Genomic DNA, 26,845 nt, shown 5'->3' on the forward strand with positions numbered 1-26,845 from the left:
TAACAGTCTGGGTTCTGTCTGTTAAGAAATCTTTTAGCCATTTTAGGGCTTGGCCCTGTATGCCATATGCCATTAACCTCTCCGCGAGCCGGGAGTTGGAAACGGTATCGAAAGCCGCGGAGAGGTGAAGGAGGATCAGGATGTCCGATCCCCCCGCATCCACCGTCAAACCTCAAGGAGTCAGTGACGGCTAAGAGGGCAGTTTCTTTGCTAAAACCCGCGGGGAACCCTGACTGCGAGGGGTCCAGGATATCATTTGCCTCCAGATAGCTACTTAATTGTCTGTTGATGATACTTTCGAGTATTTTGGCTAGCAGGGGGAGCAGTGAGATGGGGCGGTAGTTGCTGAGCTCCTGCGGGTTAGCCAGGGTTTTTTAGAATAGGTCTAACAAACGCTTCCTTCCAGGAGGTAGGGATAGAGCCTGATTGAATGGAGAGATTGAACATTTTTGGGATAATGGGGGCACAGCACTGTGATAGTAGAGTCATTATTTTTGGGGGGCATGGATCCGCAGGGGAACCTGATTTCGCTGCATTTAGTGCTTGAATCATTTCTTCTAGTGTGGCTGGAGAGAAATCGTCCAAGGAACAGGTTTGCCTGCTAGTGGGGGCTTTTAGGCTGGACAGAGTGGTAGAATTGTCTAGTCCCTCTTGGAACTGTCTCATAAGTAAATAGCAATTTGGAATCAAGGGGATGCAAGACAACGTCATACCTAAGAAAGATTTGAAGGTGTGTCCCACAAAAGACTCCCTCTTTAGGAACTTGTGGGTAAGAGCTAAAATCTCTGTCTCTCTTTGGCGGGAGAAACCTTGCTTTGTATTGCATCTAAAATTCCCCCACAAATTCCTATTGTCTTTCTTGGTTTTAAGGAAAAGATGTCCTGGTGGAGTGTTAGACCTAGGGTGGTGATTAGTTGTGGGCAAGCCCTTATGTTGAGATCCTGGTGACTCAAGAGGATGGACCTTTGACTAACCAACCATCTAGGTAAGGGAAAATCTGGCATTCCATTTGTCTGAGATCCACTGCTACTGAGGCATGCATTTGGTGAAAATCTGAGATCAAAGGCTAGGCCTCTGACCTAATAACGGTGACAGCCACTTCAAATCTTAAGTATTTTCTGTGTGCAGTTGCACTGGAATGTGAAAATACGCATCTTGGAGGTCCAGGCAGTAATCTCCTTGCTTTAGCAATTGAAGAATTTCTTGGAGAGCAAACATGCAAAATTATTGTTTATTTAAAATTTAGTTTAGCTGCCATAGGTTGACTATCAGTCTTCATTTGCCTGATTTTTTATGCAGAAAAAGTTTGAAGAGAAATCTGTGTTTTGTTAGGAATAGGACACATATTCTATTGTCTCTTTTTGAAGCAGCAATTCCAATCTCCAACTGAAATAAACAAAGTTATTAGAAGGACCTCCTTTGGGGGGTCCATTTATAGGAGGCATGTGGATGGATTTAGTGTGCCCATTGTGCAGCAATTTTAGGACCAACTGATCTGCTGCAATATATTACCAATATTTGTAGTAGTTGGAAATGTGTCCACTTATGGAATGAAGGGAAAGTGTGGCTGGTGCCAGGGTAAAGTCACTGACATCTGGAAGATTCCTGGGATCTTTCTTGCGTCAGCCTTTTTGTGGGATGCCTTACTAGAGTTGGCAGATGGAGAAGGAAGTCTGTATTGTTGAGGATGGTATTGTTGACAGTAACCCTGCTGGGTCAGTTGGTAAGGTTGATGGCAGTAAAACTGGTAACTGCCTCTGGATTGAAATTAGCCCCTTCATCTAGCCCTAAGAAAGGGCAGCGCTCTGTGTTGGAGAGCCCCTAAAGATCTCGATTTATCACTATCCGATTTGATTGTACAGCATCATAAACGTGCTTTATAAACAGAACTTCATTATTAGGCTTGTTAAGAATGTACATATGCGTACTTCAGGGTGAAAAGATGTTGCTTTGAACCAACCTTATCTCCCAAGGATGGCTGCCCCTGCAAGCTGACAGAACCTTGTAGAGACTATGGCCACTGGGGAGTCAATAATTGTGATGGATGTTCGCTTACCTTTCTGAATAATAGACATTGGGCCACATCTATCAACCATTTTAGCGTTTGCAAATGGGCTGATTCGCAGAAAAGGGTTTTCAAATGTCTCAAACCCAAATTTGGTAACATGTTACCAAATCGCTATTTGGGTTTTCGATTCGGTATTAGGAAGGGGCATGTTTAGGGCGTCCCTTCCTAATACCGAATCGCATCATTATGCATTAATGTTTTGCGACCTAAATGCGGTCGCAAAACATTCACATTTTACCACCTACTTCAAGTAGGTGGGACCCCTTCCCCCTTGGGAAATGTTTTAAGAGCAGGCAGTGGTCCCACGGACCGCTGCCTGCTCTTAAAAAACTGAAAGGACAACGGTTCTTTTTTTTAAAAAAAAAAGCATCCTGTTTTCCTTTAAGGAAAACGGGCTGCTTTACAAAAAAAAAGATTGCTTTATTTAAAATCAATTACGGACATGGTGGTCTGCTGATCTCAGCAGGCCACCATCCATGTGATTTCTGCGATTCCTACGGGGTCGTAAATTGCAACCTACCTCTTTAATATTCATGAGGTAGGTCATTTGCGATCCCCTAGGAATCCCAGAAAGTGTACAACGCACTTTCATGCATGCCGTTTTGAGATTTACTAATTGCAAATTGCAAGTATTCGCAATTAGGAAATCGCAAAACGGGCCCTTTTTACATCCATTCTGGGAGGAATTCAAGAATTTAATTTAAGTCAGACAGGGGGGGAATAAGGAGGCAACAATGGCCTTCACTGTTGCAGGATTTTTCATAATTTTTTTAAACATTCTGTTCAGATATAATCAATAATTGGGATACAACTGGTTAAAGTTATTCAAGAGACCTTCTGATGGTTTCATAGGTAAAGGTAGGTTAGACCTCTTCCATGCTCTCAAGCAATGCATGAAATCCTCTGAGGTCATCAGATGAAGAATTTGGTGCGGTTGAAGCAGGGAGCGCAAATAATGGTGCCACATAATCATTCTACTCAGAACTTACATCCTGTGGAGTGTCGTCAGGAATCTCAACCTCCTCCTGGTCTTCATCAAAACACATATCCTTGTGTGTGTGGGGGTGGGAACAATGGGCCTTCAAGGAGGAGGAGCAACAGATTTCGGTGACCTTCTAGGACTGCCTAGAAAAGGAATGATTTTCGGTGCTCGAGGTGTTGATGAATGAACATGAGGCTGAGCCCTTGGTGATGATGGTCGAGTGGATTGTTCTGGGAACCTCTCATACTAATCATCGAGTCCTTAACTAATGCTCTGGGTACTTGCATCATGGACTCCTCTTTTCAAAGGGCTCATTTTCATATTGCTCTTAGGAGGACTCACCTCCCTTGGTTTAGAGTTCCTGGCAGAGAAGTAGCTTGTTAGGGAAAGAGTATTCTCCTTCAAATTATTGCTCTTTATCATTGTCCTTCTGCTATTTAACATTTAGTTGGGTAGAAAAGGGACCCTCATTGTGTGAAAATTCTGTCTCCAGTAAGTGCCTTGGTGGGAATGGTGAGACTCTCCTGGGTGATGTGCACCGTGGTAAAACAGGCACCAGAATACCTTATTAGGATAACCTTGGAAGGATTCATCAACTGTGGTTTTGATAACCAAAGTTTTTTTTGTGTCGATGATGGGTTTACTGGCAACAGAGCTGGTGTTGCCAATGACGATGTAGTGGGCTTAATGAAAGCTCTCGGAACACTGTCTTTATGTGACTTATCGATTATTTTTTATCAGCTGTGTCGTTGATGATGGATCTTTTGACTGTCATTAAGATTTAGACTTGGATGGGTTGGGAGATCGAACCTTCCGACATGGTGAGGAAGGTACATATTGTGGTCTTAGTAGTCCTGAAGATACCTCTTTTTATTTTGGGCGTTCCAGAATGTCTGAGGCAGAGCTTCAAGGTCTACGTGATGTCACCTCTTTGGCCTTGTGTCTTTACCTAGTCAGATCATAGAACACTCTTCCTTGGGAGGTATGTTTAGGGGTATGTTCAGAAGAACGGTCACTCTTGCGGAACTTTTTGGAGCTTTTTGCCATGCCTACCTCCTCTTCTGATGATGGTGTCTCGTTGGACTTAATCTTTAGTACCAATCATCTACATTTTCTGTTCTTCAGCATCCTAGCAAAGAAGGCGCGATCTTGCATTCCTTGGTCTTCTGCCTGGGATGAAGACAATAAATACACTCCCATGGTTTTCAGAATGTAATCTCCATTTCTCACAGAAGCTGCAAATCAGGAGAATATATCAAACTTTCTTTTAGGAATAATCACCATGGAGTGAGCCAGGTTGATATTTTAGAAGTAGAGGGTCAAATTGGGTTTCAAATGTAAGAAAAACCTATCTGCGGAAAAAAACTGAGCAACGGTCAGGGAAGCTCCTTCCACACAACATGTGGTAAGAAATCGGAGGTGTGGTCGCCCCTGAGGGGAGTGGCACTGTTTTTCCTGTTTCCTAATTGACTGAAGTTTTTTTTTTGTAAATGCTATGAATAGATTAACAAAGTGATTTTAAAGCTCAATCTTGCATTTTACTGCTTACTTAAAAAATTACTGTGAGACTCCTACCTTTATAACGGGGATGACTCAAACTTGTTAATCTATTAAAGATCCAATACTGGAGAATCTGTGGTCTCTACTAAAGCTGGCAACACTAATCGAAGTGGCAAAAAAATCCCTATTTGAGTAAGATAAAGCTGTAAAGCAATAATGCTAGCAAAGTGCAACATCATGTTACCAAAACTCGGGAATCACAAATCCATAGCCAGCCGGCAATTATGATTTTCTTATCAATGTATCCTACCCTTTAGAAGTGGAGGATACAATTAATCAGACTATTGAGATATGCAACTCCCTGGAGGATTTCATCAATAGAATTTATGGTACTCATGCTAAAATTGCATAATATCACCAGTCCACATTGTATTGTCCTATGAGCCTTCAACTTTCGACCATCAATTTTCCACATTTGCTCAATCACTCATTTGTGATTTTACTGAAAAGGCAAAAGCAATACTCTAGGCTGGTAATGAATATACCAGCAGCCCAGTTTAAAGGTAGAGTGAAATGTTTGTACTAGACAACGTTATGTAAAGGCCTATCACAAAAAGAAAGCCTTAAACAGGTCTCTGGTACCTTTTTGAAAAACAGCTAAATTAGGTCTCATAGGCCGAAAACCACTAAAGCAGATGTCAAAGGTCAACTACAGCAACACTTGGAAGATCGTGCCTTCTCTGAGCATTTCACACTCATAGGGACCCAGACACTGTATTGATAAATATAAGAGGCAAGCTACCATGGCTGAGAAATGAGTGAGACCCACAGTTCTGATCTCATTAGATGCATCTCTAGTCTTCAACATTGTGCTCTAAGGCATTTTAACTAATTGTCTAATCAGGAACTTGCATACACGCAATAGAAATCATCATGCTTCTCCAGCAGGGACCCAAAAGATTGGTTGAGTGACTGTGGACTAACATAAGGATCAGCTTTTTATTTCTGAATTAATGTATCCTTTTTCTCCAGCCAAGGCAATCGGAGAGTGTGGTCTCTACCAATGAATGCAGTACAATAGGCATTGCTTTAATGGTGATAAAACAGACGTATTTCTCATTGCCTGCACCACTGCACGTCTCTTTCAAATTGTGGAATTACAGCATGGCTATTTTCCTTGAAAAAATCAGTTAAAACACCTCTGTGGCTTTGCAAAGCAGAATCTAATTCAAAGCTCAGGAATACCCAGTGACAAGTAGCAGACGGCCATCTTTATTTCCTCTCAGAAATGTGCACTCTTCTAGAACAGGGGCAATTAGACACTTCAGGAGCAGTTAGTAGTTTTCTCGTTTGCAGCAAGGCAGCATATTTTAATGATTAAGTCAAGGCCTAGCAAACTTCAAACGATTTAAAACAGATTCAAAGCTGAGACATTAAGGGTTTTTTGGCCGCTGAGATTAAAGAGCATGGATCTTCAAATTCAGGCCAGCAAACTGAGCTTGATATGAAAAACGGGACAAAGTTGTTCTGCTGCCCATTTATTTGCGATAAGTGATTTCTAAGCTCCATTTAAACATCTCTGCACTTGCATTGATCAAAAGTAGTAAATGGCAAAATCTGATTTGAGCGCAGTGAAGACATAATCCTAAAGCTCATAGCTCAAATTATTAACTACTCTTCAAAAAGCCTTGAGTGATCACCCAGTCTTTAAAGTTGTTAGAACACGCCTGATAAAAAATACTTTCCTTTTAGAGCACACATTGCCTGGCCATTCTGCTCTTTAATGGGTGGATTCTACACTTTTGTGGGCAGGCACTGACTAGCTTCAGTTGTGGATTTATGTGACTCCTGATTTCTGCATTACTTTATTTATCTGGGTTAACAACTGTTTTCATTTTTACAGTTAAATGTATTTGTTGGGCCTCAAGAGAGTTTTTAAGGCACCATTTTGAGCTCTAAGAAAAATGCAAATAATGACAATCATGTTTTTTTAATCTAAGAAAAAAGTAAACGTTCAGAAAAAAAGACATCAAACGTTAATTTTTTGTACCTTTTTCTCCAAGTGGTCTTTAACTTTGTAATACAGCTGTTCATAATGAGACTTCTCTCTTGTGGCTACATTAAGCCTCTGCTTGAGCGAATCAACTGATGTTTTCTTGATCAAGCCCTCTTCAGTCAAAGCCTTTACCTAACGAAAAATAGAAACTTGGTTAAACAGTCAGTCAAAAAATGATTCTTTAGGCAGAGAATATTTGAATTCAAGTTCCTTGACAGCATTTAATTTGCTTTCCTTTAAAAATCAGGACAGTTGACCAAAACAGCTACAAGGTGGCTGCTTCAATGAGAGGTACATCCAAGAGCTGCAGGTCTCCCTTTTCCAGACCCAAAGCTAGACTCTAAAGTGGCAATCACAAGCAGACAGTCTTTATAATCATGGCGATAGGCTCTACTGTCTGGACGTCTCCACTCCAATGCAGACGGTTTTTATGATCACTGTAATAGATCCTACTGTGTGGACAGCTCCTCTTCAACATATGTTTTCCTTCACAAGATGGCAGAATCAATTGAGGCAACCCCACCTTAATAGGTTAGCTACTGACCTTGATGATCTAAATCATGAATTATAGTATATGAGGGGCCTTTCATGAGCAAAGGAAGAGATTGGCCACAATACAGTACTACTTACATTGGAGTTAAAATGCAAAAAAGATAGAAACAATTCAGGGAGACAAGCAGGAACTGCTTGTGTGGGCAAAAACAGCCCACATGAGCTCTGCAATTATATTCATTAGTTTGTGGTCTCAGTGGTATCACGAGGTGAAAACACCAAACCAACAGTATATTAAGAACAGTGGTGTCTATCCCAGGTAGTCAGGCGGTCATAATAAACAAAAAGAGAGCTACATACGTGTTCTGCACTCCAGGAAATGTTGCAGCAGAGGATCACTTTTGCTGTGTTTAAACAAATATAGAGCACCACAAGTGTAGAAGGGCCGGTCGGCTTTGTGGGTCTAAGATTTATCACAAAAACATATGAAAACTAACATCTGTGGTTTAAAATGTATAGAATCGCATTCCATACTCAACTCAAAGTATGAGAAGTTGAGTGAAGTGGTGAAAAATATGGAAGGGGAGGGAGGGCATTGGAAATTCCTTCCAACGGGCGAAAGGACTGACAGTTATGTAGGGCAGGGAAAGCCTATGGAGAAATGTTCCCAACTCTGGATGGATGTGCATACTGAGAGCACCCACCTGAGTAGATCTATCCTTTTCTAGTGGAGTGAAATCTTAAAGGAAAGGAGAGGCAGAGGCAGGAAAGTGTCTGTGAGGCCAGAGTTCCATACTCGTTGGAGCGCATCTCTTAGCGAGTGTTCTCATGAAAACTCCAACAAGCAAGACTTTTGACAGCGTGCATTCGCAACAGCGTCAAGAACATCTAGCCATGTAGTTGCCATGAGCCACCTTGGGAAAACCCGCTATTCGTAGTGTTCCTGATGTCGATTGCTGAGCTGGCCTGCTCTGGCATTCAGGACCCTGCCTGGTGGTTAGCGCTCAGGAAGATGCCATGACTCTCCAACCACCTCCAGTGGCACACAGGGACCAGGATCCCACTCTGCCCTGTTTGACGAAATAGCATATGGCGGGGTCGTGTTGTCCGTGAGAACCTGCTCCAGCCTCCCTTTGAGGGATGGTAGGTAGGCCTTCAAGGAAAAAACAAATGGCTCGCAACACAAGCAAGTTAATTTGGAGCCAGGCATCCAACGGAAACCAGAGTTCTCCGGTCTCCACCTCCCATAGGTGACCGCCCTAACTCAGCTGCGACATGTCTGTCACCACTGTCAACTCTGGGTGGGAAAAGGAGAGAGGCCTGCCACTGGTCCAATTGTGGTTGAATTGCCAGTATTGCAGATCATGTGCAGTCTTCTTCAAAATTTGAATGGTAATTAAAGGGGTTCCTTGGTGCTGAGCCCACTGGAACTTCAGATTCCATTGAAAAGCCCACATGTACCACCTGGCGTAGTAGACAATGAGGATGCAAAAAGCTAAAAGACCAAGAAGACCCAGAACTGCTCTCATCAAGATCCTGTCTGTGGTTGGGTTATCGGGATCAAAGCTCGAATTTCCTAGACTCTTTGTAACGGAGTGAGGACCCTGAACTGTACTGTATTCAGGACAGCCCCAATGATCCCTCTGTAAAGGAGTCGGTGTGACTTTGGGTGATTGATCATGAACCCCAACAATGGCTGGGGTTTCACTCTCATCTGGAGGTGGTATACAACTGACTGTGATAAGGCTGCTTTTAATAGCCAATACCGAGGTAAAGGAAAACTGGTAGTCCCAACCTCTAAAGATGTCAACCGATCACTGCTATTATTTTTCTGACTTCCCAAGGGGAGCTGGTGAGGCCAAAGCAGTGCATGGTAACCTGAAAATATTCATGGCCTACCTTAAACTGCAGATAACGACTGTGGGACTATTGGGAGGTTATATGGAAACATGCATCTTGGAGGGCCAAGGAGCCGCTGAGTCCAGGGCAGCCAGGATCTAGGCCAGTGTGAACATTTTGAATTTGCCCTTCCGCAGGAAGGCATTCAGAGTTCTAAAGTCTAAAATGGGCCGAAACCTTCTCCTGTCAGGAAACAGTGAAAGTAACAACCCTCTTCTATTTACGACTCCAAATGACCATTGATAGCTCTTTTGGAAAGTAACATTTGCAACAGAACAGACATATGTTCCACTGCGATTCACTCTGATATGGAAGAAAGATTTGGCTGAGCATAAAGAAATAACGGGGCATAGCCATGTTGACGGGATTTGAAGGACTCACCCATTGGACTTGATGGATCGCCACCCTTAGAGAAAGCGCTGGATCCTGCCTCCCTTACGGTGGTTGTGCACCACTAATCACAAGCTAACGCAGCTTGGTGGCTGTTGCCACAGGGTAAGGGGGCTGGGAGGACTGATGCCCGTCTCTGTCTGCACAATGCCTGTCAGAGTCAATGTGCCAGCCTCAAAAGAACTAGAGTGATTGCAGCAGCCGCTCGTGAGACTGATTTTGCCCATACACCAGCTCCAAACTCAGAATTTCCAAAACTGGTGAGGAAACTGGTTGGAAGGGGACAACAAATCCATGGAGTGTGCCATGGCCCTACTTTCGCTCAAATGTTTCAGGGCAGAATCGGATATTTGGCTAAACAGGTGAACCCACTGAAAGGCACATCCATGAGAAAGGCCTGTACATCTCGAGAAAATCCTGTGGAGCGCACACATGGATGCCGGCGGAGCGCCACAGAAGTGTCAATGAGCCTTAAGGTTTCCCAGATCCGCCAGCAAGATCTTGCTGGTCATGTCCCAGAGGATAAGCATATACCAGACCCAATAAGGAGACTGTATTGACTGATCTTAATGCTAGGCTAGCCGCTAAGAAAAGTTGTTTTCTAAACATTTCACTCTTCATAGATTCCCTATCCAATGGAATTGTGGGAAATTAATTGTGGTCCACCCTGCCGGTTGGAGCCTCAACAACCAGATTTTTTGCAGTAGGATGTTTAGCGAAAAAAAATCTGGATCATCAGGCACCAATCTGTGACATCTGGTCGCTTGTCTATTCACCGCTGGGCAAGAACAGGCCTTTCACAAAGTGCCCATTAAGGTATCAGTGAGGGCCTTGTTGAAATGGAGCAAGAGGCAAAGAGGTGGCTAAAAGTTTTCCCTAAGGACACTGGTGTTAGTCTTAATAGAGGGCAGCTATTGGTCCAAAACCTCAGCTGCTTGTCGGACTACTACTGAGAACGATGCACGCTCTTCCTCTGGGGTTCAAAATGGAAAATTCAACCTAGTATCAAGGGAAGTATCAGGCCCACTGCCCTCTTAAGTTCATGTAAAAATTATAATCGACATAATGAGAGGCATATCATCACCACTGTCTTCATCATCTCTAGGTGGTGGTAAGCTTTGGTCAGAATCCGACCCAAAAAGTCAGTGGAACCTCTGATGTCAAATTCGCACCGGGAGCTGCACTGGATCAGAGTCAGCTGCATGGCGACCAGTTTAGCTTTTGTAATTTCATAGCGTGGCTTCAATTGGGATTGGGCTGAGGTGAGTTCGTTGTCAGACATCGGAAAAAGCACTGGATCCCCTTACAGCATCGGTACTGGAGTCACTAGGGAAGAGAATGGCGTAGATCGTTAAGCAAGGGTGGACGTTTGTACTGTAGTCGGTACAGGTTCATAACTGGACCAAAGGGCTCAAGATTGCATAGAGGATGGATCCGCTAGCAGTAACCAGAGTGGAGGCTACCATGGATCCTTTGGGCCCAAAGACACACTAGAGGTAGCCAGAAGAATACCAAATATATGCAGCACGGGCTCATTAATGGTACCAATTTTTTTGTGGCGTTGCAATTGGCCCAGGAAACATGGGCTGAATTTGGGACTGGTTCTGCAACCGGAGAGCTGAAAGAAGACCGACTGGCATTGTGACAACCTAGCTCCTTCTCTTTGGATAGAGATTAACAGATGAGGTTGAGTCCCGCTTCACTTTCTTGTGCTTGCATTTGTACTTCAATTTTGACTTACCGTAGGACTTCAACCATGGGGACTTCAAGTCCTGTCCTAAGCCCAAGCACCAGAGACCACCTTGCGCAGGTCTGTGGCAGACTTCTGCTTTCTACAGTTGCGTTTTGAAACATGTGGTCTTAGGAAAGGGAGTGATTCCTTAGCACACTGGATTTTTTCTTTTTCCAGCAGTTCTCAAAAGGCCGATTAAATTGAGAGTGGAATGCCAGATTCTCGCTCAAAGGTGCTGAAAGAAAGGAAGTGATACCAGCATGCAGTGGTGGCCCTTATATGTGGCTCTGCACCTTCACTTCTGGGGCCATAGTGAGCCAACGCAGAGCCGCACATCACCACCTAATGGCACACAGGAGCATTGCTACAAAAACGTTTTCAGGATCCATTCAGGAACCAGGGGAGAATTATAAGTTGAGGATCAATGGTTAGAAGTGTCCATGAGAAAAGTCGCCCTCCAATGTTGCCAAAAACTCACCTATTGGTATGTGGTAGTCTGCTCGATTTTATTGATCCCCAGATGTCAACGATATTTGCCTGGTTTTGCTCATAAGTGAGTATTTTTGAGTTATCGAGCTTCTCTACCAGACTGTCGTTATTGTAGACATGTAAAGCGTTGAGGGAGTGCTGCAGTCAAAACAGTGGTGGCATCCAGTAGGGCTGACTCATTAGAGTATTTGGACTAATGGGATGTGAAGGTGTTCCAAGTATGGAGTACAATTTATGACTGTGCTTAGGCTATTTATCATGTGAGCTGTCTATAAATTCAACAGAAGCTGGCAATGACACACCTTTGCTTAAGACCATGGTTTCTGTTTATTTTCCTACTTATCATTAAGATGTCTTCTAATTTGATCCTCACTCATGAGCCTCAGTGTAATCGCTGTACGGCCTGTAGCACAGTGTGGAAAATTCCTAAATTGGCAAGTTTTGCGCATAGCAATCTCCTATTAACTCAGTCAAAAGCCATGCTGAACGAGGACACGCGGACATTGCCACTCCTGTAACCACTGCTTTCTGTGCTAGAAATCATAAGATGATAATGCTGTCCTTGATCTCTCGACCTTGCCTGCAACCTGCTCTAAGTACTGAAAGTGGATTGGCTTGTTCCACCCACACTTCTAATTGATGTAGCTACATTTTATTAAATTGTTAGCCTCCCAGTCCAACAAAGCAATTGGTTCTGCAGTTCTTGGGTTTGACTCTGCCCCTCACTGCCTGGCCTTTTTTGTATAAATCAGGTGTAGGGTGGAGTCCGCCATGATTTCCAATTGGAAGCAAGAAGCAACAAGCATTTGCAATGCAATAGGTCTCGCATTAGGAAAGTTTGAGCTATTGGTATTGTAAATGACAAATTTTGTATTGACGTGTTGGTTTTGAAAATAGCTAAATTAATAGCTTTGTCATTTATAATTCCAATAGTTTTAACTTATGCAAATGTGACACCTATAGCATTTGTAATGCAATATGTGTTTAATTTACGTGACTTAGATGTATTGATATTACAAATAGCAATGGCTTTTATTTTTTTAATAATTAATACTTAAATAAAAGTTATTGTAATTTATAATGGCAATAGTTTAAACTTTTGTAAATACCTTTTGTGAAGATTATGTTCAGTTTATTTTATTGTGACGAAAATCCAGAAGTGAAATATTAACATCTTTATGTGACATTTGTAATAAAGCTTGAAATATTGAGAGAACATATTTGAACCAGTTGTTGTTGAATGGTTGCACAGATTGATGCTCTGGTGGCGCTGAGTGATGTTGTGGTGGCGACGAGTGATGCTGTGGCGGCGACGAGTGATGCTGTGGCGTTTAGTGATGCTGTGGTAGCGCATAGTGATGTTGTGGTGCCCCTGAGTGATGTTGTGGTGCCCCTGAGTGATGTTGTGGTGCCCCTGAGTGATGTGATAGAGGGAGTGCGATAGATAGATAGAGTGAGGGCGATAGATATATAGAGTGAGGGCGATAGATATATGGAGTGAGGGCGATAGATAGAAAGATAGAGTGAGGGCGATAGATAGATCGAGTGAGGGCGATAGATAGAGTGAGGGCAATAGACAGAAAGAGGGAGGGCGATAGATATGTAGAGTGAGGGCGATAGATATATAGAGTGAGGGCGATAGATAGAGTGAGGGCGATAGAGTGAGGGCGATAGATAGAGTGAGGGCGATAGATAGAGTGAGGGCAATAGACAGAAAGAGGGAGGGCGATAGATATGTAGAGTGAGGGCGATAGATATATAGAGTGAGGGCGATAGATAGAGAGGGCGATAGATAGAGTGAGGGCGATAGATAGAGTGAGGGCGATAGATAGAGTGAGGGCGATAGAGTGAGGGCGATAGATAGAGTGAGGGCGATAGATAGAGTGAGGGCGATAGAAAGAGTGAGGGCGATAGAAAGAGTGAGGGCGATAGAAAGAGTGAGGGCGATAGATAGAGTGAGGACGATAGAGTGAGCGTGATAGAGTGAGCGTGATAGATAGAGTGAGGGCGATAGATAGAAAGATAGAGTGAGGGCGATAGATAGATCGAGTGAGGGCGATAGATAGAGTGAGGGCAATAGACAGAAAGAGGGAGGGCGATAGATATGTAGAGTGAGGGCGATAGATATATAGAGTGAGGGCGATAGATAGAGAGGGCGATAGATAGAGAGGGCGATAGATAGAGTGAGGGCGATAGATAGAGTGAGGGCGATAGATAGAGTGAGGGCGATAGATAGAGTGAGGGCAATAGACAGAAAGAGGGAGGGCGATAGATATGTAGAGTGAGGGCGATAGATATATAGAGTGAGGGCGATAGATAGAGAGGGCGATAGATAGAGTGAGGGCGATAGATAGAGTGAGGGCGATAGATAGAGTGAGGGCGATAGAAAGAGTGAGGGCGATAGAAAGAGTGAGGGCGATAGAAAGAGTGAGGGCGATAGAAAGAGTGAGGGCGATAGATAGAGTGAGGACGATAGAGTGAGCGTGATAGAGTGAGCGTGATAGATAGAGTGAGGGCGATAGATAGAGTGAGGGCGATAGATAGAGTGAGGGCGATAGATAGAGTGAGGGCGATAGATAGAGTGAGGGCGATAGATGGAGTGAGGGCGATAGATGGAGTGAGGGCGATAGATGGAGTGAGGGCGATAGATGGAGTGAGGGAGATAGATAGATAGAGAGAGATGTAGAGAGAGAGGGGTGTAGAGAGAGGGGGGTGTAGAGAGAGGGGGGTGTAGAGGGAGAGGAGTGTAGGGAGAGGGGTGTAGGGAGAGGGGTGTAGGGAGAGGGGTGTAGGGAGAGGGGTGTAGGGAGAGGGGTGTAGAGAGGGGTGTAGAGAGAGGGGTGTAGGGAGAGGGGTGTAGGGAGAAGGGTGTAGAGAGAGGGGTGTAGAGAGAGGGGTGTAGAGAGCGGTGTAGAGAGAGCGGTGTAGAGAGCGAGGGGGCTGTAGAGAGAGTGGGCTAGAGAGCGAAGGGGGTGTAGAGAGAGGGGGTGTAGAGAGAGAGGGGGTGTAGAGAGAGAGGGGGTGTAGAGAGAGCGGGGGTGTAGACAGAGAGAGGGGTGTAGAGAGAGAGAGGGGTGTAGAGAGAGAGGGGTGTAGAGAGAGAGGGGTGTAGAGAGAGGGGTGGGTGTAGAGAGAGGGGTGGGTGTAGAGAGAGGGGTGGGTGTAGAGAGAGAGTTGTAGAGAGAGGGGTGTAGAGAGAGGGGTGGGTGTAGAGGGGTGGGTGTAGAGAGGGGTGGGTGTAGAGAGGGGTGTAGAGAGAGGGGTGTAGAGAGAGGGGATGTGGAGAGAGGGGATGTAGAGAGCGAGGGGGGTGTAGAGAGCGAGGGGGGTGTTTATTGCACAAATATTTTAAATCATTTCAATATAAAACGAGTAATATCATTAAGCAATGTGAATAACTTATTAAATAATATAATTGGTACTAAGAACCCTCATTATTCGTTTTTAGCCAACATTTTCTTTCATCATAATTAAACATTTTCAAATGGTTAAAAAAAATACCAGCCATATGAGGATCTACACCACTCAAGGAGGTTTTCACTGCCTCCTTAAAGTTCCTGAGTTTAACCTTTAATAAGCATTTGCAATGCAATAGGTCTCGCATTTACGCGAGTTAGAGCTATTGATATTGCAAATAGCAGTGCCTTTTATTTTTGTTTTTAAAATATAAATAAATGGCATTGTCATTTAAAATGCCAATGTCTTTTTGCTATGCTTCTAGCCATTCTGTCACCCATTTACATTATTGTGATTTTATGCCAGATGTTTATTTGTTTTAACATTTTTTTTTATTGGTTTAAAAAAAAAAAATTTAGATTTTCAGATTACAAATTTTCTGCAGGTGCCCATCCGTGAACAATATGCTCCGAACACTCCCATAAACAGGCAAGAGGTTTCTGGATTACATTAAACTACACAGCAGTTCACCTCAGCAGATGTCCATAGCAGCCCCAGTGTGTTTGTGAGTCAGACACAATAATAGCAAACCAGAATCAAGAAGGATCATAAGAAAGGCACCTGCACGACAGATTTAAATAAAACAAAACAAAACAAATCCCCCTCCCCACCCTGCTTGCCCCCTCACCAGCATGGCACATAGATCAGAATACTATAACAAAGAAGGGTACAGTGCATCTGCTCGCCATACATTCATCATACAGTACAGACCAGACCAGGAAATTCTACAGCTATAAACCCAACTACAGTCGGGAAATCAGATGTCTATTTGTATTCTCCTTTTGCAACATTTTTTCCCTCATTAAGTATGCTGCCCTGTGTGCATTCACTTTATAAATCTCAGCCTAGCCCTGGTCACTCAGCTCATCCGCAAAACATTTTAGATTTCTGCCCTGTCCATGTGCTTGTGCAGTCGCACCTTGCTAAGTCCAACTGGATCTTCCTTCACTCTGATTCACTGCATGTTGGTGGTTGCTGCTGCTATGGCCAAGGAAATGTTGGGGCACATCGCTGCTGCAAACACTCAAGCATGTCTTCCTGCAAGGTCTCCGGTGCAGCACATTATTATTCGCTTGCCATTGTTTGCCTTTCCTGTGACAGTTCTGAGCTCTCCTACTCCAGACCTTTTCGCATGGGATGATTGATCGACACTAGATGAAACCTTATAGAAATTACTTACAGTACATTTGTGTGCTGGGCAGTGCAGTCTACCGACAATTTGATCTCATATCCGGATATTCTTACAGCCAAGTCCGCTCTCACAGAAACAATTTTAAAAGCACTGAAATTTCAGGTTAGGCAGGCTTAGCAGCGGACGGTATTTTCTTATGCTGGGTGGAATTCTTCACAAAACATAGTCCATAAAAAGTAAAAATAAGCAGCTCAGAAAACCCCCATTCAAATTCAAGTCTTTAGGTAACGGTTTCAATAAGTATAGTAAGGCCTGAGACGGAAATTAGAAAATTTGCACCATTCTTCATAGTAGGAGACGGTGCAAGCAGAACCACTCTTAGAAAAAATACCGCCTTCGGGTAAAGTCCGCGCTATATAAAAATGCATAAATACATAAATAAATAAATACCGCCTTCGGGTAAAGTCCGCGCTATATAAAAATGCATAAATAACTAAATAAATAAATACCGCTAATCGCCGCCGTGACGCTGCCGGCCTGCGATCAGGAAGTCAGGCAGGCCGGCGCGACAACAGGAAACAGGAAGTAGGAGGGCGGGAGCCTACCCCGCCTCCCACGGAAGAGCCGCGATTGGAGCCGTGTTTGGAGCACCGGAGCAGGCAGGAGCCTACCCTGCGCCCCGGTGCCGAAGGAGGGAAGAAGAGTCCTGCTGCTGGCCCCTGCAGCTGAGAGCCGCCACACGAAGGAAGCCGGTGAGTGGGTTGCTGAGCGGGGTGGGGGGGGAGCATGTGCGCGTGCGAGTGGGGGGCGGGCTGTGTATGTGTGTGTGCGTGCGTGCGTGTGTGTATGTGTCTTGGAGTGCGTGTGTGTGACTGTGGGGGAGGGGGGTGTGTGTGTGTGAGCGAGTGTCTGTGTGCCGTGTGCCTGTATGTGTGCCTGTATGTGTGTGCATGCGCTCGCCTGTGTGTACGTGCGTGCATGCAGAGGGGTGGGGGCTGCCTGCGTCTGTGTGAGCAAGGGCTGTGAGTGAGTTACTCTGCGCATGCGCGGGTACTCTGCGCATGCGCGGGTCTGACGCGCGCTCCCGCGGTGAAAACTGCGATGGAAACGCTCGTGTCAGATTGCTGTCCTCAAAACGACAGACGGGTAACATTAGGTCTGAAGCAGACACTCTCAATGCTCACGCATTGAGAGTACGTCTGCTCGACCTAAAAAGGATTGTTAGTCGAGACCAAAAGATCAATAGGGCCTTGAAGACATTAATTGGCACTCCATGTAGGCCGGGCATACATGAGGGTGGAGCACCTGAGGGTATTGGCAACCATCTTTTCAGTTACCTGAACAGTGGGATTGTTGTGTGAGTTATGTTGCAGGCAGAAGCACCATAATACGGTGTCAATATACAAGATGTCATGTCAACAACTTGAATTGCAATGACTGATGTTGTGTCTCCTCCTGTATACAACCTAGTTATATGACTCCAAAAGCTCTTTGAGTCATGTGTCTTGGCCTGATTAGTAGCATAAACATACTGTCATGTGGTTTGCCTTCTAGGCATATCAGGAGCCCATTATGCAGTGCATTTAAAAGTGCCTCTGTTCAGCGAGGCCTCAGACCATATAAGCCAATGTTCATGGAGTTCATTTATTAGCTCATATGGATTTGTGCATGTTATCACCATATGTACTAGGTTTATATATTCTGACAGTATGCTTCTAGTTTATATATTTCTAAATTAGTTGGATTTTTTGATGTTTAAAGGACAGGCATGTGGTTCTAACATAGCTATGTAAATGAATTCTCACACCTGACATAATGAATCACAAAGTAGATTTTTCTCGAATTAAACAATATCAATGGTATCAATTGATAGTTCGCAGCCCGTAGGAGAGCGAGTGATGCTTCGGACTACTGGACAAGCAGACAGCATAGCAGTTCTTTATGAGACTAGGCCAATGTCATCGTTGCATAACTATTTTGCTACAGAAACGTAATTCTGCCTAGTTTGAAGACAGTTTCATGAACCAATGTAACAGTAAATGTTACAAATTGGTGGAGAGTCCAAAAAAGAAAAACATAACACTTAATGAATTAAAGAACAATTACCTTTATAACTAGAAAATATCAGTACAATATTAATTTCATTAGTTCTTCATTTTGTAAGTTTGTACCTTTATGTATGTGGAATTACTTCCGAAATTCAGTGTTGTTTTTTGAAATTATGGGATCCCACCAGACGCATCCGCTGTGCAACATCAAAGAAACCAATTATTGCACTTAATATGAATTGAATAGGACTATTGACATTTGAAATTATTTGTCTGTGCTACATCAATAACATTTAAACAACCAACATTGAATTTTTGGAAGTAATGTTACGTGTGTAAAGATACAAACTTGCAAGATGAAAATGAACTAATAAAATTGACATTGTACTGATCTATTCCAGAAATAAATGTAATTGTTCTTTAATTCAAAAAGTGTAATTATGTTTTTATTTTTTGGAATCTCTGCCAGTCTGTAACATTTATTGTTACAGTGGTTAATGAAATGTTGGCACCAGGGTTGTTTTTCTAAGGTTTTGTCAACCAGGTGGATGGAGTCTAGCAGGGCTGTTATTACCCATAACCACTTGGTTTTCGTTTGGAGACAGGTTTTGGACTGAAAAAGAAATTAAGTTCAGGTATGCATGTGAGATGACATCTAAATATTGGATTTTTATAAAACAAAAAACGTTTCATACTAAGATTAGGCATGTAGAAATTCTCAAAATGTACCATGTTGTCGGTTTTTAAAATGTTTCATACTGTGTTTTCCTTTTTGCTTCAATTGTTTGATACCTATGACAATGCTGTTGCATTTGAACTGCAATAAAATCGACTTTAAATAAAGCCTAAAAATAACAGTGTGGATTTCTTGTGTGCATATGGGACGAAAGGGTACCCTCAACTCACAGCAAAAAATCAAAATAACTGTGTCTCTGGTAGCATCTGTCCCATGTCTAACAAACCTTCTCTATAAAGTAAGTTGAGAGAGATGTGGATCATAACTTGTCTGTTCCCCCCCTCCCCCGCAAGCTACGTTGCTACATACATGCGCTTGCCCGAGGACGGTATGTTGGGTCGCGATCATGGGAAAGTCCCCAAAAACGTAACACGACTACCTCTCCCACAGCTCTCAATACATTGATCTTTTTTATTTCTACCAAAACGCTGCCTTCATTTTTGCCACTTTAGTACACCCAATTACAACTGTCCCCTCTGAGACTAATAGTCCAAAGGAATCCCACTTTATCAAGAGCAACTTAAAATGGCGGCACATGGAGAGGAACTGGCAAAAAGCTCTTGCAAAAACTTTGGGCAGTTTCAGACAAAAGCTTGGCTAATCTCCTTCTAATTACTGATACTTCTGCTCAAATAAAAATCACAGACTCCAGAAGTGAAGTGTGCTGAGCCTCATCCATTGTCAGCTACAGCACTGTTGGTTCACCAGTCCATCAATGCTTCCAAGTACCTCAGTCATATCTCACTCAATACTCCTCCCAGCACTTCCTCTATCGCTGTATCTTAACTGCTCAAGAGTAGCGGAAACAGCATGCTTTAAAAGTTGCCTATGGTTGCACTAGAAAACCATACATTAGACAACTTCTTTATTATATTAAGAACAAGGAATCTGCAAACACAGTGTATTTTAGGAAAATTGGAGGGAAAAAAAGACGTCCCTTATTATTCTTGTCCACTATGTCAACATGATTTTCAACATTTCCTGACTTATTTGCCTGTCCAACTATACAGATGGCGCGATTACCTTTCCTCAAGAATGTTTCTTCGTGATAACGTGAGGAAGGCCAAAGAATGCATTCATTTTCCATTGGTCCTCTTATATCATTTGCTGTTACCCTGTTTTTTTCTTCTTGAAATCTGTATTTATTTGTATACTGTTGTACAACTTGCTCTTTTATCCTGCATTTATCGACTTCCAGTGAAAGTCACAAACAACTTGAATACCAGAATTGTTGAAACACATGAGCAATGCTGCATGAAAACACATTGTTAAGGACAGTATTTGGGCAAGTGATGTCTGAAAAAATATATAAAGGTAGGGAACATCATTTTATATTTGGGGACATCTGCTTTCTCGTGTCCTCTCTTTATGAAGCATATCGTATTGTAAAGTCAGTGAACACCACACACTATTCAGGCATTTATATGGTTCTCGGTCTGGCACACAGAGGGTTTTGTTACAACGGGTAAAACTGTATAAAAAAATCCAACGTACCTTTCTTTCAAGATTTTCTATCATTTCCTTACAAGGCTTAGCACTTTCTTCATTTGCTTTGAGCCGAGATTTCAAATCTTCTATCAAGTGCCTTTTCATGTTGACATCCCTCTCCATTCGAGTAACCCTTGAAGAGCGTGTGTGTGATAAAGAGATATGTCAAGCGGCATTTATAGCAGTGTGGAATAAAATCCATTTACCACTTTGCAAAATTACACACCGTGACAGCTAAACATGTTTCTTGCAGGGTTCAAGCTTCAATAACAGAAAAATAGTTTCAGTAGCACTTGTTACACATAAGCACCCAGGTCTGTACCCACAACTGTACACTGATTTCAAACGTGTAGATTAGTATGCACTAACTAAATGAAAACGGTGCGAAATGTGAATGATTTTCAATTTTCAATAGTATTTCATATTGCTTACTAAAAGAAACAGATATAGAAACAAACAAAAGCAATTTCTACAATTATGAATTCGCTGGGAAGATAGACAGCGTATTGGTCACTGCAGGCTTCTTCTGGCCATTTCTGCTTTGTCATTTGCTTTCATTAATTTCTAATGTATCATTTTGGAAAACACGTTAGAAAATGTGCACTAGCTAGCAAGATAATTAACCCATTAAAAACAAATCTCGTATAAAACGAACTATTAATAAAGCGAGACTGCGAATCAATATATATGTATATATACACACACATTCCCTATATTCTTCCCTTAAACATACTTTTGAGCGTAAACTGGACAGAAGAAACATAATACGATTTCAGACAATAGCAGTCGAATATTAATAACTGCAAATTTATGATTACTTAGTTTAAACAAATCTTGTTAAAAAAATTCTCCTTTTCATATTGCTGAATGCTGCAAAACACTTTAGAAAAAGTATCATCTTTTGTCTTTTTGCTCAGGCAAAATAAACCAGTTTCTGCAAACATTTCACTCATGGGCTAAGGCATCGAAAGGGCAGGAACTACAAAGAATTATTTACAATTTTGTTACCATCTGTCGAATTAATAATTTGGGGACAATAGATATCCAGCGATAAAACAAATAAATGGCAACAACAGCGCAACCTTCGGCCAATGATAAGGTGCAGACTGGATCCGGTGGGAGAGAGGCGCCGCATCACACATATCTACTTGATAAAATAATGATTATTTATAAACATGAAAGTGAAAATCCCTAATCAAGTGTATTAATAAAGCCCTTTTGCTTCTGTTGCAACGATAACATTGTTTCCTTAATCCTTTTTAAGTAGTTGAACCTTGACATGCCTGTCTCGCTCTGAGCAGAGAATTAGTGTGTAAAAAAATCTATTTCACACAACCGCGATATTAATTTTTGAATTAGTTCAAGGGCAGGGGTGATTGTTAAAGCGCTTATGCGAGGCTTCGGTTTACGCACTACGATTTACATTCACCTAGCGTAGTATAAACGCATCGCGTCAGATACAATCTACAACCCCCACCCCAAAAATACACAACGATAAAACATTTCAGACCCCCAACTTTCCAGCAGTAAAGACGAGAAAGACGGTAAATGACAGACAGCCTTTAAACGTTTAGTTCATAAACTATAAAAAGCCTGCCACTGGGTGGCGCCAAACTCAAGAAATGCGCCAACATCAACCTACATACTTTTCTTGCAGCTCCCGAATGCGCTCTTCCCGGTCCTGCGTGTCGTTTTTCAAGGACTTGATGGTCATCGACTGTTTGTTCATCTCGTTAGTCGCATTCTAAAAAACATAAAAGCAGATCACCCGATATGGCCTTCCAAATTTGTTGAGAAAATGTTTTATTTTTTATAATTCTTCCAAGGAATCAAATTCGTAGGTGAGTACTAAAACAGATCTATCTTCACAGCTCGGGGACCACATAAGTGTGGGACACACTTTACCACATCAATATCACTTGATTGTTTCTCCATCGGCACCCTAAAATGTCGCTGCTACTTGCAATGCAGGCTACCTATAGCGAAGCAAGGACAGTGACAGGTATAGTCTGAATCCATCAAATTCTCGCATCTTTGTCGACAAAGAAAGTCATAATAAATGCAAAGCAAATAGGTGTGGAAAGAGAAAAGGGTTCCTTCATAAAGGGATTCTGGAGTACGTAGATCAGTTCTCCTGCCCGACCCTTCTCCATAGCATTTCCTGCCTTAGTGAATTGGCCCAAACAGCATCTAAAATGAGAATATGTTTAAACAACTGTTACAAATAGAAAGGACTGTGTACTCTGCACCTTTTCTAACAAGAAATTGGACGTTTCCGGTCGATTAGCAAAGGCTCAAGAGTACGGCAAAACACATTTCTGTAGTACTACTACTTCCGGTTTTGAAATACAACAGTGGATCCGCTCCATTGTAAAAGAGAGGGCGCAGAAAGATTAAAAATACAGCAGAAGTAAGAGACGAGTGTAGTTTCATGGTGAACTGTGACATGAAAGAGTGGGGCTTGCCACGCAGGCACTGCAAACTAGTGTTTGTAGCTGCCTCGGGGAAGAGTCCCTGAGGATAACAGCAAAGGCCACAATTGGATTTTAGCCGTGCTTGGGCAACGGTGCCATGGGCCCTGTTGAAAAGAAGGAAAATGGCCCACCTGACTGCTGACCGAGGGGTAAATACAGCAATACTCATGATTTGATGGGCCCTTCACACTCCTGGGCCCCGGTGTCACTGCACATTCAGCACCATTGGTGCTACGTCCCTAGATTCTAAAGAGTTCCAGACAAGCCAGGGTTAAAGATGTGCTGGAAAAAGGAACATGCAATTCAATAAACAGTTTTAGTCCTTTCTTGAGAGACTGGATACATCACAAGTTCTTCCAAAATACTCCAACATTGTCAACGGGTTTTCACTACACAACTGCAAATACATTACATACAATACTATTAGATTCAAATATCATGAATACACCAGTTAAGAAGGTCTTATTTCCGACTGCCAAACACTTGAAAAATATAAGTAGTTTACAGGAAATATTCACAGCGCTAGCGTTATATTATTAAAAAAAAAGCCTCAGTCAGAGACATTACTTAAATCCAGTTTTCGCAACAAAAGAATGTAGGATTTTTCATTCAAATCAGACAGACTACCAAAAGAAATTACATACGTTGATAATAAAGTCATATTCGTCAACTATTTACTCCATGTATAACTTCTCTATCCACAGTCCCAGTTTACCTATCTAAGGTTTAATAAAGTTATACCACCAATATGGTTCACATACTTTCTCTACCTCTAGAAAAGCAGAAAGCAACATGATCACTTTCTGTTTTTGTTTCCTGTCTGCAAGTAAAAATATGCTGATCCTTTGCTTGGATAGCCACGTGTAATTTATTGTCTACTTATTTCTTTTATCTATTCCAATACATCTTGAGGGTACCATGTTTGGTTGCTCTTGCTTTGGCAGTCAGGGGCACAATTTGCTTTAGTCGACAAGCCATTAGACATTAACTTTAGTCTGCTGGATGGAATACTTGCTTGATTTCTTCCCCAAGCCCACATTAGTGGGGAGTAATTGTCATCCACTATAGCAATTTATGCATATTGCCATATGGCATATTGCCATAGTAGATACATACAGCCACAAATACATACATATATTACCAACTGGATGGAGTGAGTGGGTGTGAGAGTACTGGAATGGGTATGAGATTGGTTTCGTGTGTGTGTGAGTGGGTATACAAGAGGTTGTATTGGTGTGTGAGAAGTTCTGTGGACGATGTCATCAGTGATGTCATTTGAGATGTCATCAGTATGTCATCAGTAATGTCACTGATCATGTCATGAGAGATGTAATATGTGAGGTCATAAGCAGTGCATTGCAGGAGCATAAGTTTTAGTTAGCTCAGGTAAACTATAACTGCATAATTTCAAGGGTTCTGTACAAGTGAAATCTGAGTCTAACTAGAACGTCCCTGAACCTTTGTTTTTTTAAGTGAATATATATAATATATAATTAATGCCAGAAAATGGCAACCGGAAGGCGACCGAAAGCGAATATAGAGATTAATAATATGAGGGCATTGAGCAATGATTTAATAAAACATTGGAACATTGTATGTGACAAAAAATGGTCCGAATTTGGACTGCAAACTATAAGATAGAACAATAGGTTGTATAATAATGTGGAAACATTCTTAAACAACAATGTGATTAATCAATACTATGTATAACATTTTGTTGTAAACTTTTTTTTGGTTTTCCAAAAAATGCACTTGACACTGAGTGAACTGCATCTCCCATAATGCCTCATTATGGGCTGCATTGGTTTATGTGTATAAACAGACACAACAGGTGGATTGCCGCAAACCGTGATCAAGACCAATTTGGTCGAAACGTGTTGGTTTGTGAACTGGTGATGGCTGTAATACTAATGGATTAAACAACCATTGTCAAAGAATCTCCTGGAGTGCGAGTGAATACTTTCCTGGTGGTCACAATACTGCGGATCTCAATCTTCATGGCGCATCACTCGGGAGCGCACTGTCAAAAGGAATCATTTGGTGGATATATATAACGTCCCAGTGCTGCCTGTTCTAAAGATGTTGGCTGTTGCATGAGACTTCACGGGACTGTGCAACTTTGCTCCCATATTAACAGAAAAAGCAGAAAGGACACTGTTTATCCATTCTTGCCCTAAACTAAGAAGCATGTGGTTTGATACTTGAGATTATGGAGCCCGCAAGAAATTGAGCTCGGAAGCAGCATCATACTGATCTGTCCTTCTGCTTGCTACAGAAGACGTGGGACAGGAAAGTATGCCTTAGCACATCTTTCTAACAGCAATTCAAGTGATGATAAGAGAAAGCTGTGTCTGCTGAATTTTGTGCTGGAAAAGGTTCTACTACTGTTAACATTATGAGGACCGTTCCACATCATGGTGATTCTGCAAATTACCCTAGCGCAGAGGTGGTGAGACAGCTGACTCAATTAAGTATTTCAAGACGCCAGAAGTATATTTTCCAGAACATCTTCTCAGGATGATGTGCATGACTTTTTCAACCAGTAGCAAAGAAAGTAAACAGATTTTTTTTCTGTGCATGGAGTGGTACATTGGGATTTGACTCTATGAATGGAAAATGGTTGATCGTCATTCAGTACAGAGATTTCTGTATAAGCTCTAGCTACCTTTTACAAGGCTTTGAAGATCTGTTCCCCTTTACTGTAATGGTGGATTCCTTGATGGTGGGGCTTTATTCCCATGGTTCCATAGTATCAGTGATTTCCTTGCCTATGTATCCTATGGACAAAAAGTGGCTGTAGCTGTAAAGCATTCATTTTCGGCTTCAAATTCCTAAATACATGTAAGTACCTTTGCAAACTATACCACCCAGCCTCTCTTAAAAGACTTTTGGGTTCTAGCATCACAGATCATGCAGGGTGCAGACTTTCCCGGCTCTCTGTCCACTATTGATCAACAAGTCAGTCTCCCTCATATATCTCATTTGATTCCTTATGCACTCCTGATTTAGGATAAGCAAATGAAGCCAGAAAGCACATGTGTCTGCTATCTTGGAAAGAGATGCTTCACAGAGGCATCCTCTGTTTAGAGGATCTAAACTTTCTGGTCCTCAGCATAATGCTAGTCAGACAGGCCGCACAAACCGCCTTTCTAATCGCTCCCCTGCACCCTTTTGTGGAGGGGTTGCCTTTTTTAAGAAGGGATTGTGGTCCTGCGCTGGCTCCAAAGAAATCGCTATATTGTTTCGAGAAAGGGTCTGTGTCCGTAGGGAAGGGGGGATTTTCTGAGGCAAATCAAGATTCCAGTCAACATCTGCAACATTCTTTCTACCTTACCTCAGTGCCCCTTTCCCCAAAAAAGCACAAACATGCTCCCAGTCTTCCATAGTTTCCAGTTTGGGATTAAGATATTTTACTTAAAGCTTGGAATTCTCTATTTTGGACTGTAGGGCTCTGGAGAGCACAATATTATTTTACCAAATTCAAAATCAGGAACACCTAAAATATTTTTTTCGTCAGACTACATTTTCTTCACAGGAGGCGCTGTGGTTGAAGTTCAAGGAGGATGCTATCAATCCAGTTTCTTCAGCAGAAGTGGGACTAGGATGCCATCTGGTTCTCTTTTTTTATGGTACAGACGGCTTCAGGGGATTTCGGGACAGTACTGCATCTAAAGGCTGTGAACATGTATTTTCATTAAAAAAATATTCTGCAAACATAAAGATAGTTTTCTAGCATCTGTGTATCTGTTAGATGCAAATCTCCATGTTCCAATTCATTGCCAATCTCAGAAGCATCTTCGCTTTTGCATTCAGGGTCAACACGTTCCATTTCAAGTCCTGATGTTTCATTTCACATCAGCTCAAATAGTTTTTTCAAAACTCTTAGGAACAACGGGTATGATA

At 42.4% G+C, this 26,845-nt stretch overlaps 1 protein-coding gene across 1 annotated transcript in view; it reads right to left on the bottom strand.

The window, feature by feature from the left end:
* The window catches only part of CNTLN (centlein), a 1,434,305-nt gene that overhangs the window by 242,845 nt on the left and 1,164,615 nt on the right, over nucleotides 1-26,845 (bottom strand). Inside the window, exons 21-23 of the mRNA XM_078675976.1 lie at nucleotides 22,115-22,212; nucleotides 20,475-20,601; nucleotides 6,601-6,738 (exon numbers count right to left, since the gene is read on the bottom strand). Coding sequence (XP_078532102.1) covers nucleotides 6,601-6,738; nucleotides 20,475-20,601; nucleotides 22,115-22,212 — 363 coding nt within the window. The remainder of the gene's footprint in view (nucleotides 1-6,600; nucleotides 6,739-20,474; nucleotides 20,602-22,114; nucleotides 22,213-26,845) is intronic.

The sequence above is a fragment of the Lissotriton helveticus genome, chromosome 2_1 (genome assembly GCF_964261635.1).
Source record: "Lissotriton helveticus chromosome 2_1, aLisHel1.1, whole genome shotgun sequence".
NCBI classification, from domain to species: domain Eukaryota; kingdom Metazoa; phylum Chordata; class Amphibia; order Caudata; family Salamandridae; genus Lissotriton; species Lissotriton helveticus.